At 40.3% G+C, this 13607-nt stretch overlaps 1 protein-coding gene across 1 annotated transcript in view; it reads left to right on the forward strand.

The window, feature by feature from the left end:
• The window catches only part of LRRIQ3 (leucine rich repeats and IQ motif containing 3), a gene marked incomplete at both ends in the record, with an annotated part of 77498 nt that overhangs the window by 26307 nt on the left and 37584 nt on the right, over positions 1–13607 (forward strand). The window contains one exon of the mRNA XM_080915217.1: positions 1738–1891. Within this exon, the coding sequence (XP_080771343.1) occupies positions 1738–1891 (154 nt within the window). The remainder of the gene's footprint in view (positions 1–1737; positions 1892–13607) is intronic.

Here is a 13607-nt window from a genome sequence, read left to right on the forward strand (position 1 = left end):
CCTGTCCTCCCAGTCCCACCCTTAAAAATTGCCCCCTCCATTGTCCCCATCCCTTCTCCTGGAGAATGGGAGCCTCCCACCCAACCCTGGGGCCTCAAGTCCCAACAGGACTAGGCACATTCTCTTCCTTTGTGGCCCAACTAGGCAGTCTAGGAAGGGGATCCGATGGCAGGCAGCAGAGAAGAGACAGCCCCTGTATCACTCATTAGGGGACCTACATGAAAACCAGTCTGTACAGTTGTAACAAGTGTAGGGGTCTAGTTCCAGCTCCTGCATCCTCCCTTGTTGGTGGCCCACACTCTGTGAGTCACATGGCCCCAGGTTAGTTGATTGTGGCCCTTCTTATACCTACAAAATTGGTAGAGAAAAGCATCAAGAATGGAGTGTTAAATAGACCCCATTTATGACATAGCAATGCTGCTTTATTTGAATTCTTTTGTTTCTGGTATTACTAAGAATAACTTTCCAGTTGGCTTATCATTTTAACCAATGATGTTTTTGTCACACGGGACAGGTGTTGGTGTTGTTTAGCAGCTCATTCCCACAGGATTGGCTTGGTTCATTTCAGTGTTTCCTAAGGCTGTTAAGTAAATGGTGCCTGATGCCTTCTGTTTAGACAGCAGCAGCCTTTTCCTGTGGTCTCTCTGATGACATCATCAGTCTGCTCCTACTTTCTGCTGGTATTTCTCTCACTAACACTGAACACTTTCCTCTGTAATCAGATAGCAAATTACCTCTGTCTTCCCTTTCATTGTAAAATGGACCAAATGAGAATTCTAGCACAGAATTGTCTAACTAGGAGAGCGGGGCATCTTTCACTCCTGCGTCTAGCAGAAAAAATAGTCAGCATCTTACCATTGATAGATAGATCATTTATAGATAGCAGCTAGAAGACAATATTTCAGTAAACACAGCATAGGAATAAAAGGTGAATGTGGTTGGCCCTTTGTTTGCCCGTTAGTATGGCCCTCAGAGATATCATAATTCTGGGGCCCGAGTCTTGTAGCTATCACTGTTCCGTTCTTCTAGTGAAAGACCTTTATATTTTGATATGCCTAAAACAGCCCTGTGCAGATCTACTTCCTAACCTTCACATGGCTAATCCACCTCCCTCAAATATTCCCAAGTTATTACTTACTACATACATACTATATTCCATCTTTGCTGTCCTGGACCCAGATATGTGGCCTTCTTGGATCGCCTTCCTTTGGCTTCTTCATGGTGGTTGGGCTCTCTGTCCCTCACCTTCTCAGGCTTAGTGTGTTTTCTTCTGGCATGGCAGATCTTCTTCTCGGCCAGGGAATCCTAGAAGTCCCACCTCTGTCTGCCCTGCCCTGCTCAGCCATTGGCAACTTAATTTACCAATAGGAATCATTCAGGGTCAGGGTCCCTCGGTGTCTGACATGCAAATATGCAGCTTCTTGTGCAAACAATTAACATAATACAGGCAGCCACAGCCTCCACCTCTTGCTGCCCAGTGCTGACCCAGACGACCAGCACAGAGTGGAGTGTCAGGAGGGGCTATTTTTAGGTGGTGTTCATTCATTCCTCAGTTTGCTTACCATGAAATGGATATCTGAATGTTAGTGCTGAATTCTCAGCTCTTGAATGACAATTAAGTAAAACAAATGGTATAATGGTTTCTCACCGTGAGTCCTGAAATACAGTTGCTTTGTAAGTATTTTCACCTTTTCAATAAAAACAACTAAATGTTGTTTTCCCATCCCTTATATTTAGCTCCCGTTTTACACGTAGGAAGTGTCACCACAATATGATTCCGGTACTTGAGACAAAACTGATCTGCATAGGTAGAAGTGACGAAGACAAGATCTTGGAGGATATCTTCCTCATTCAGCCTGAGTCTAAAGGGAAGATCACACACTGGAAACAAGTACGTATAATTAATTATCTTGACTTATTTATCATTCACAACAACTGTAGGGATGTAATTTATATAATATTAATTCAGTATCTTCAGTCTCATTAAATAATTGTCATTATTTGCTAAGACTCTGCTTTTGAACCTGTGGGTGTTGGAGAATCATGTGATGTTGAGAACAGCAGTACGTGGTGCTGCAGGGGCTCCCATACCTGCTCTGGAACAGTTGCAGTGCCGACCTATGCTCTCCTCGTTTGATTACAATGAGTAGTAAGAGTCCCAGAAAACGTTCTAGTTGTGAACTGTAAAGACATTTTATATATAGCTTATTAAGGATTAGCATTTTTCATTTTATGTCCAGTATAACATTTATCTAATATATTTTGATAAGCCAGAAATTGTTTTGAGAAAAAAAATGTAAAGAGAAAGAAACTAAATTGTTTTGCTGAACTCCTAATATGTGGCAGGGACTTTGTGATTGTTTTGATTATGGTCACAGAATAGGTGCTTTAAATTCAGTTTGAAGCAGGTGCTCTGATGAATTACGTCAGCATCCATTATTTTTGTGGTTGTCTTTGGTTGGATGTCAGCTTACGATAAAGGTGAAGGTTCACTGGTGTAGTAAAATTAGTGGTACTAACCTTTCGGTAAACTCCAAAGTCTTGTGTTTGTGATCAGCTGCATAAGTAGACTTCCTTTTGCACAGCCTAAGCTACTTGAGCATAGGGGAAGAGTGTCCCCGCTGTGATTTCAGTGTTCATATGCTACAGATAGCATGTGACCAGCCTGCTGGGCCTCAAAGCACATAGCTGCACCTGGAGCACAACGATTGCTTCACAGACAAAACTCTAACCATTTTTCTCCTCAAAAATAAGTGTCACTTCTCAGGATTTGCTCCACAGGACATCACCCTTCATATACCTAAAGGTCACAGGATTAAGCCAAACCAAAACCACCTGAACACCTATAGCCGCCACCTGAGCAGAGTCTGCTTTGTACAGAGACCCTCTGCTGTACTGTAAAATGACAACCCGCTTCCTGTGTACTGATAACCATGTGTGTGGGCCAGAATGTATATTAACTTAATGCATGTCACTACTGCATGTGTAAAAATTAGAGTAGCATTTCTTATTTAAAGATTATGAAAAGTGATGAGGTATTAAAAAACATAACATTGGACTTGAAAACACTTGAATTCTATGACTTTTGCTAAAACATAAAGAATGCTTTAAATTTATTTCATTTAATACTAATTTTGCTAGCCATCGAGTTCACGTTTCTTCTCTCCCGGTATATAAGTGCGTACATTGTCTCACGCTTTGCCCTTGTTTATAGTTGCCGTCCTTAGTAAAAAGCTCATCTCAGTTTCTTACAATAGTGGTAATTTTTATTTTTCTCAGTTTCAGTTATGCAGAATTATTTGTTCTATTACAATTGGCCTTTGATCTCCTGGCCGAAATGGCAACTTGATATAAGATTTTATACGTTATTTCTGTCTAGTTTGTTTGTTCTGCCTTGGAACCTGGCTTCTTACAAATTCAGTGATGAACATTTCTTCAGAGGGGACCCGAGAATCCAGGATATAAGCAATAAGAAATGAAAACAGGTTAGAAGGGAAGGAGTGAGGGAGGCAGACACAGGACACAGGGAATTCAGTTTTTGTAAATGCTGTCAATAAAACTGTCAGACGTGTTAAGCAGAATGCAGTTCAGGATTTAGTAATTCAGTGAAGCAGTAGGTATCTAAATTTGGTCCTGTCTGGGTTGAAAAATTCCTGACCAAAATGACTTAAAATTGTTCCTGTTTTGGTATCCTAAAGAGTGGAGTAGGCTGGAAGATGGAGTGTGGATCACATTCAGGGAGGAAATGGAAAGTAAGCATCTGGAGTTTGCGTGCACACGGGGCATCACAGATACAGGTTTGCAGTAATGCAGCTACATCTAGGTCAAAGGAGATGCTTATCATTCTGAATGATTTGGGGGACATTTGGATAGTAACATTAGGGAATTTGGGGGAGGGCATGTAAGACTATTTAAAATACCCTTTGGCACAGTCAGTTTTTTTTTTCTCTCCTCAGAGGTTACTGAGAAAAATTATACACAGGACATACTAATACAGCAGTTCTTTCCTGAGGGTTTGATCTTCTAAAATAACAGTAATGCGGTTAAACTTGATTATTACATAATCATACCACTATTTGCAGTCATGGTCTCTTGATTTTTTTTTTTTTTGAACAGTTGGCATTCTAGAGGTAATATGGTATAAAAGAAGAGTATACCCATTGGGTAGGAGGGCACAGATTCAGCAGGGTAAAGGCAGCATTTTCTCTTCCTTTTTCATGGGCGCCCTTCCTCTCCTGAGAGCAGCAGCTTCCATAGCATCACTCAGTGTCTGCTAAGCAGACAGGAAACCCCGCTGAGTATTTCTCACTCTTACTTTGATTTATCTGTTTTGTTTTATTGTTTGCATTGTTAATGTCCCTAAATTAAGGTAATTATTTTATCTTTATTCTTTGCAGATTTTGTTCCCATTGAAAGCACGGTGTAGAGAATATTTGGTGTTTAGAAGCTTCCTAAGGACACTGTTTGGACATGTAGTTTGTGTTTTTCATGCTCAGAATAATATTAGTAGTAAATTGTGTTTCACTGAGGTGGAATTGAGAATAGAATTAAGATGGTGGTTGAAAGCCTCATCTCTGTGACCAACAGTGTCTGTCTGTCCTGTGTTTAATGAATCAGTCCATTCTGGGTTTGAGTGATTTCACAGAGAGCACATACTTTATATACCTGCTTTTAGACTCCACGGTTTAGCCCTAACGGTGACATGAGGAAGAAGCTGGCTAAGTGTCCCCAGCATGGGATATGGAGACAGTGTCCTTAAGTCCATATGGTAAGTACAGGGGACTCCATGAGGGTCACAGCGGTAGCCATGGTCCTAGAACTGTCAGAGTAATGTGGGATGTGCCCTGATCTGCCATGGACTACACTTCAGATTTACAAGATACAAGTCCATTCGCAGGTCCCATGGGATGAGCAAACACAGGCTTGCTGTGTGCTCTGAGGAGCTGGTCACTATGGGCCTGTGAGTTTGAAACACAAAGAGGACCTTCTCCACTTTGAATAAAATGATTACAGTTGATGCTTGCGCTTGTATAGTGTGACCTATTTGGACTGAGCTTCAGTAACGCTTTCATATTTGGCCAGGTCCCATTCAAAAGCATGATTAGAAGCGGGGGTGGAGGGGTGGTGTGATTTAAGAACCCGTGGATTATGGAAGGATGTTTGCTAGGTGCTTCTGGGCATATACGAGTAGAATAATATCTGAACTTACAGTAAAACTACCCTCACTCATGGAGTTGTTACACACATAGGAGACCTTTCTTGGGCCTGGAAGATTCAATGTAGTAAGTAGTTTGTAGTTTGTGAATTTGGTGTCCAGACTCCTTGATCTTCATTCAGCAGGGCAGACCATCTTGAGGCTATGTAGGTTCCAAATTCTTAAACTGTTGACCGTGCCCCTTGCCTAGACAAGGGAGGAGGCACGAGTCATTTGTCATACAGTGGGTAGAACAGTATGTAACGGCACAGAGTAGTGTAAAATGAAGCCCATGCTGTTGCTGTGTCTCAGGCGGCTCCTGCCTTTCCCAGTGGCAGGCTTCACTGCGGCCTCAGTTTTGAACACAGCATAAGCTTTGCACCATCCAAGCCACTGACTGCATGATGCAGTGCTGAGGAGTGCTGCTTGAGGTACCTTCATTCAGATTCCAGCCTGTCATGTCCTATGAATGTCCTGTGCCTGGACAGTCACTGTCCTTTTAGAATACAAACCATAAATACTTTTGCAATTTTTCTGTCCTTAATCTTTCATTCCTTAGCACAGATCAAATCAGTATTTTTAGACTGACTCCTGTTAGATTATTTGAGAAGAAAAATGCTGTGTGAGTTGTCCATTTGAGTTTCAAAAACACATTGTTAAGTTAATTTGACTTAGAATTAAAAAAGCATTGCTAACACTGACAGAAACGCCCCTAGATAGATGTCAGGCATTTTATAGTGTTTTCCTGTGAAGCAGCATCCTTAGGATTGATGACTATGAAATAAGAATATCAATCAACTCTGAAAAACACTCTGAGCCCTAGAGAATTTAATATTCAGCCAAGATTTAATTCTTTATCTAAAAATAAGCAAGCATATCCATCTGATTAATAAATAGATTTAATCTCATCCTTATAAATGGTAAAATTGTATGTATACAAAATGAATTAAGCTAAATTTTAGATGATTTATTATCAATAAATGCTTGGTTTTATACACATGATTATATAAAATTTCCTCTAGTGAAAATGGGCCTTGAATGTAAAACCCTTAAGGAGAGGTTTTTATGGGTTCTTTGCTGGGATGAGTGTTGAAGGTACTGATCTCACTGCCTTGAGACTGATGAACAGGGACAGTCTTTTTATTGGTACTAGGGAAAAGCTTGAGCAATATGAGGCTCTGATTGAGAGAGATGGAAGGGAAGAGAGGAAAGTTGAGGGGGTAGGGAGGATGGGGGATGGGGAGGGTAAAGGAGGTGGGGAGAGGGGGAGGGAGACAGAGACATTTGAGAGAGGTTCTATCTGCAGATCTGTAGAACATTTCCCCTCACTCTTATGGAGATTAGAATAACTTAGGTCATGAAGCTTCTGTGACAAGTGTTCTAATCCGTGGAACCATCTCTCTTGCTCCTAAAATTGAGATGTTGCATATCATTATACTCAGTTTCAAATATCACCACACAAACCACTCAAGTGCCCTTGGGTAAGAATATTACACAATTTTACTTTCTCCTAACAATTGATGGAAGGATAAAATGTATCTTACAGAAAGTTTCTGGTAGTTGACCAATAGAAAGGATATCTAATCTCAGAGACACATGGTAAGTTTTCTATTCATAGAAATACTGATGTCTATCACTGATAAAAAACATGTCACAGTGCCCATAATGGCTTTGTAATTAAAACAATTTTTTTGTTCAGATAGCATATGTGTTTGTGTGTGTTCATCTGACTTTATACAAAAATTTTAGTATAGGCATCTATCTATACATGTATATTACATGAGTGCTAAACTTTCAAATTTCATTCAAAACTTGAAATTCTGCACCCAGATGCTTTTTCAGCAGGTAAGGGTTCTAGGGCACGTAATGCCTTGGGTTGGATCTCAGGTGGGCAGGGGAACCAGCTCTGCAAAGTTGTCCTACCGCCAGCACGTGCTTATCACGCATGCACACAAACTGACGCCATGATAGTAATAACTTTTGACAACTTAAAATATTCAAATGCTGTACTATATCATTGGTGCCTGTTCTACATCGGTGGTCTTAGGAAATGAAGAGTGGGATCCTCTCTCTTTGGGACATTGTTCTTTTGTAATAACAGCCTCACATGGTTGACAGGAGGAGTCATCACTGACACAGGTGAAGGCCAGAGCTGGGGACCCAGAGCAAACCTGGCAGAATGTGGAATGGAGGGACACCGTCCCTTTACAAGAGGTCCACAAAGCAGAATGGAGACAAGGAGTTGGAACCATTTATGAAATTTAATTATCACTGTTTCAGTACCACATACTTGGCCTTATGCATGATGATGCTCACATCGCTTTTAATTAGGAAGTCCCATTTGTTATTCATATTTTTTCATAGGCATCAAGTTTTACGATACTCATTTACTGATATTATGATTTAAGGAAAAGTATAGAAAAAAAAGCAAGTTTCGCCATTGGCGTCAAGATTTCTGGGTAGGAAATGTCACAGTTGAGACAAAATTGTTGAAAAGTCCCTGGAGCCTGGTCAGTGAAGCCTGACAGGCTGTTGCTTTTGCTGTAATGTGGACCTGGAAAATTTGTTTACCTTTTCAGTCTCTTTTGCTAAGTCCTTTCTTCCCCATGCTCTTTACTGTTGGCTGTTTCCCTCAGGCAAGCTAAGGCCGGTGATCTTCACCCCTATATATTTCAAGATGAACTTCATACAAAGTTCAGAGCTTCTGACACCTTGTTCAAATTGAGATTTAAACATGCTTGCTTTCTCCTGAGTTCAAGGTTGGTCCACTGTAAGGAAAAGTGAGTGGCAAAAGCATGGGACTGACAGTCAGACAGCCAAGGACACACAGGACAGGACTGCAGGAGAGCCACATCCAAGCAGGAGAGTCCTTCTGGTAACAAGGACTAACTGAGCAGATCTCAGTTTACCAAGAAAGAAAGGGACAAGGAAGGCTGAGAATGAGATCAAAAAATAACTGTATTGCATTGTTCATTTAACTTTTAGCAATAGCAAATTCGTAGGGAGCTTGAGGGTTTAGGTTTGGGTTTATCTATGGCCACAGTCCTGGAGTTGGGGAAGGGGCAGGTTTGTGTGAGAGGCACAAGCATGATGAAGAAGCTCCTGTGTGTGCGTGTGTGTGTGTGTGTGTGTGTGTGTGTGTGTCTGTCTGTCTGTGAGTGCACACACATGTGTCCATATGTGTATATGTATTACTTTTAATTGGTTCTGTTTTATTGTTGATGACTAGAGACAAGGCTTGCCTTACACTTGATATGTGGCTAAGGCAGATCTTAGATTCCGGGTATTCCTGCCTCCTCTTCCCTAGTTCTAGGGATTATAGACAAACACCACTTGGCTCAGTTCATGGGCTGTTTTGAATTGAACATTCCATACTTGATAGATGAGCTCTCCATGTCCTGAGCTATGCCCCTTTTCTGTAGGAAGGTCATATGCCTGCCATTCGGGTCTCCCTCATGAGAGGTTTTAGTATTAGGGTTAGGATTTTTAGATTGACATTTGATCTTTGCCCCTAAGGATCCATTGTCTATCCACTGAGACTTTGCTCCCCTAAGGATCCATTGTCTATCCACTGAGACCTTGCTCTCTTCTTCATAATGTGTTTCTTCCTCCCCCCCTTCTCTCCACTGTGGCCCCTATTACTGTCTTAGATGATGACTGCCAAACAGCCTCTCTCCTAAATACACACTACAATGCTTCTTACCCTTGAATTAAGCTCTGAGCTCCACAGCCAGCACCACCCCCAGCATCACCACATCCTTTCCTTCTCTTTTTTAACTTCTGGGAAAACTCCCAGATTATGCTTTTTTCCCTCCCCCCTTCCCTTCAGGTTGCACTCACCCTAAGGTGTGATCCCCAGAAAGACTCACCCTCTTCAATACAGCTCTTCATGTTAGGAGAAATGAGTGGGTGTCTACATAAACAAAAATGTTTACATTTCTACAGCCTGTATGTCTTTCACAATAATTTAAACCGTATCACCTTCAAAGACACCTTTTAAATGAATGTTTTTGTTTTTAAACTACAGTATGTCAGGTTTTCTGACACTGTTCTTTTGTCCACCAAGTTACCTAGTACACTGATATATTTATTAGAGATATTAAAAAATGTGTACACCAAACTGTAAAATTGATTTTTATTTTTAGAATTTCTTTGTAAATCTTTTACTGAAATAGAATTACCTCAGTTCCCTCCTTGCCTCCCTTTCCCTGGCCACCACCAGTTACTGTCCCTCAAACCTCCCCATGTACCCCACTCTCAAGGTGACTCTCTCTTTGATTATGTTTGATATTATTTGTTATGTGTGTATACAAATATATTTCCATAGAAACTACTGGATTCATTAAAAACTGTTATATTTAAAAGAAGTATAATCCAAGCTATTTTTAAAAAGCATACTCCAAACTGTACTCATATAGTTTTTGGCATATGCCTTATGACTCAGAGATATTTAGTAAATTTTCTAAAAGTATTGATCCCAAATGCTACTGTGAGAGAAGTATCCTACAGCAACGGCTTTGGTAGGTGGTGTTCACATTCATTCCTTTGTCCTGTGATTGTAGATAAGAAATGTGTTGTCAGCAAGGATCTGACTCAGTATGTCATGGTTGTTACCTGGAACATAGCACGTCAGTGCCTTCTGAAGAAACACCTGTTGACACACCATTACAATATTGTAATATGTCTCCACACTGCTGCTTTTGTTTGAAAAGTTGTATGTAGCTTCTACATGACGAATAAGCACATGTATTCAACTATGAAATGGACATGCATCTATATCATTAGACAGAAACCTTCATGAACAGTACAGCCAGAAGGGAGGGTGGAAAAGTGCCTTCCTGATATATCTTTGATCTAGTCAAAGTGATAAAATTCACAGTGTTGGTTCACTGCCTCGCGGGAGCCACCATTAGCAGGTTTTGTGAGCTCTGGAAAGCAGAGGCCCTGACAACTGACTTCCAGACTGAGTAGAATGTGCGCTAGCTACTGTCAGATCCGACAGCTGGACTGTGTGTTTTCCATCTGTAAACTTTATCACTATTTTTCTTCAGGATAAAACAAAACTGTGGGTCAATTTTCACTGAAGTGGGCCGGATGTCTGTACTCACCTTCATCAGTACAAAGGAACCATGCACTTCATTCCCTGGACAACAATGAAAGCCCGCTTCTGATTGGACACTAGAGATGTCAGCTGTACATCGAAGATAAGTGTGAGGTGGAAAAGAGAACTTCATCTAGTAATACATCTAGGACAAAATATTTTAACAAACTGAATCATGAAATTGCCATGAAGTTACTCTTCATCTAAGATAGCTAGTGTCAGCAGTCCTAATGTGAAGGAAATGCATCATCGAAAATATACCACTTTGAAAAGACAGAGAGTAGAAACTTAAGCTGCCATGCTATTCTAATAGAAAGACAACAAAATCAATAAAAGGATCATTCCTTACCTAACGTTCTTACAACATATTTGTATTGGTGTAAGGTAGAAGCCACTGGCTGTTTCTGTGTGTTGTACTCTCGGTGAAAACAGCCCCCGCCACAGCTTTCCATCACCTGGCTTTTATCTCTGCTTCAGTATATTTCTGGAAAGTACATTTAGGGAATGAGTCCTTGAAGAACCTATGATAATGTTGGGTCCCCTGCTGCACTGTAGTTTGTGTAAAGCAGTGTTCAGACTCCACATCTAAGTGTAGGTTTTGCTGAGACTGTTCCCCCAAGAAAGCCTGAGGATGCTCCTAAAATACGACTTTGTTACATTTCAGCCTTTGACTGGTAAAGTGGACGTGTCTAGTAATGCTGACAAACAAAATAGGACCCCTCCTTTTTTTTTCTGCAAAATTTGGCAACTTCAATTTACTTTTAAATAATTGAATTTATTTTAACTGGTAGTTAAAACTTTTTGAAATAGTTCTTAATGATGAAACTGCCATTAGTATACCTTATACAGTGTTTGTATCGAGGAAGCTATACCTCTTCTCTGTGGAGAAAATATGTGCAGTATATTGTTGCCTTAATGTACCAGCACACCGGGCAGCTCCTAAACACAGCTCAGATCCATAGGTCACGCCGTCTTCACCACTGCTGCCAGGAGATCAACCTGACACTTCGCCATGAATGAGTCATGGATCCCCATTTTTCTGTACTTGGGTTCTCTACATAATTATCCCTAGCTTCAATGTTGTCACAAACTTATGATAATTGGCTGATTTTGTCCTTCAATACTTCTAACATATTTCTAATCCACTCATTAGTTGATTAGAACTGGTACCATTTCCATTTTTTCTACTTATGAGTCTGGGTGGTTGCACACAGCTATACTACCAACATAGGGAGAGGAAAGTACCAGGGACCACAAGTCAGAAGTCAGCCTAATGGTTTTTTAGCAGTTCTGTCTCCAAAATCAAGCAGCCACACAAACAAGCACTTGGGTAAAGTGGGGAGAATATTGGACACTGAACTAGTATGAATGAGAACTTTGGGGATACACTGCTGCCTCTGGCTTGGTGATCCTGTGGAGGAAACTACATGCTGCCTTCCATAGTGTTTGCAATAATTTATATTTCTGACCCTCACGTCTTGTTCAGCACTTAGCTGTTTTAGTCTATAACACATAGACATTTGTATTGAGGTGAGTTGTTATTTTATTGATGTTTTAATTTGCACTTGCTAAAATATTAGTCATATGTAATGACTTTTCATGTACTGGTTGGCTATCCGAAATAGAAGCCAATATGGAGAATATTCCTCAAAGCACAAACAGTTCTAATACATGACCCAGTTCTTTCCTGCCTGAGCTCTTACCCAAAGATGCCAAGTCAACAGGTCACTGACATGTCTGCGCATCCGTGTTTGTCACAGCATGATTCAGAACAGCAAGGATGTGGATCCAACATGGAATCAACCACAGTCCTCCATAGGAATGAAATATAAATGCTTTTCTCTTTATAGTTGAATAGGAAATGGGATAATGAAGTTCTTTTCCTGAAAATGGGTGCACAGAATATACAATGTATATCACTCACAGAAAGATGCATATTTCTATGTTCCAGAATTTTGGGTTCTGAACTGTAGGCAGGCATACAACTATGATGGCACTATGACCTAAAGTGGAAGCCGAGCCATCTGCAGAACTGAGGGACTTCATGTGGTGGATAGTGGGGTATGACAAGGAATATGTTCAAGTCATTTAAGAAATTATTCTTATGTAGCCTTGCAGTAAAGAAATTGAAAGTCGGTCCTCAGGGTTGATAGGGCTAAATGTTTCTTCTGTTATGGAGTTTCAAGAGTTCTGGTTTCCTCTTCAGTCTGTCTCAACTGGTGTGTAGAAAACTTGATTTGTCTTAAACCCCACACCCCCCAACCCCACTCTTTCTCTCAGTCTCTTGCTGATTTTTCATTAAGCACATCCATGTTTCTTTGAGGCAGTGAAAGGGACACCTTGTCTTAGGTCATAGTTTAGAAGGATATGGCCTCTCCTCCCATTTTGCATAAGACTAGCAGTTGGTTTATTGTAGGTGGCCTCATAACATTTAGATATGGTTTTTCTGTGTCTGATATGTTTCTTTTTTTTTAAACTACAAATTTGTTACATTTCATAGACTGATTTTTTTCCCCATCTGCTGGGATGTTCTGATTTTCTGTTTTTTTGCCCTGCTGTGATGTGTCCTGTTTGTCTAGTTGCTTACAGTGACTAGCCATTGTATCTTAATGTGCTATTGAATTCGGTTTTCTAATATCTTTTGGGAGTTTTTGCATATGTGTCTACAAAGGATATTGGTTATAGTTTATATTTTCTGGTTGTTTCCCTATATGTTCTAATGGCTGAGTATTGCTGGCCCTTTGAATACATTTGCAAGCATTACATGCTCCTCTGAATATAGAAATAACTTAAGACATGATGATAGTTCTTTCAGTAGTTGATAGAAATCAACAGTGAAGCCATCTGGCCCTGGTCTTTTATGAGATACTTTTCAACTATATATATATAGTTGAATATATATATATGTATATATATATATATATATATATATAGTTTTTGATTATATATGTGTATATTACATATATACACATATATAATCTATATTTTATTATGTGTGATCATATGTTTGTCAACCTCTATCCACCCAAAGCAAAATCTGTGGTGAATAGGTTCCATGGGTCTCAGTCAGGCCATAAAATCAAAAGTGTTACAGCTCTTACAAGACAAGCAAGAAAGTTTGGGTGACCTGTGCAGGACAGGCAGCCCAGATTCCACTACAACAGCAACTCCAGTGCCAGTGTTTGCAGTGCCTGTGGCATGAGCCCAGCTTGCCAGTTGGGTCCAAGGTGCAACAGTGAATGTTTAAGAAGAGAGAACTCTTCCCCAAGTATTACAGTTCAGGAAATCAGCCACCCTCAGATGATCCTTGGT

This window comes from Micromys minutus (assembly GCF_963924665.1).
Source record: "Micromys minutus genome assembly, chromosome: 4".
In the NCBI taxonomy this organism is placed as follows: Eukaryota; Metazoa; Chordata; class Mammalia; order Rodentia; family Muridae; genus Micromys; species Micromys minutus.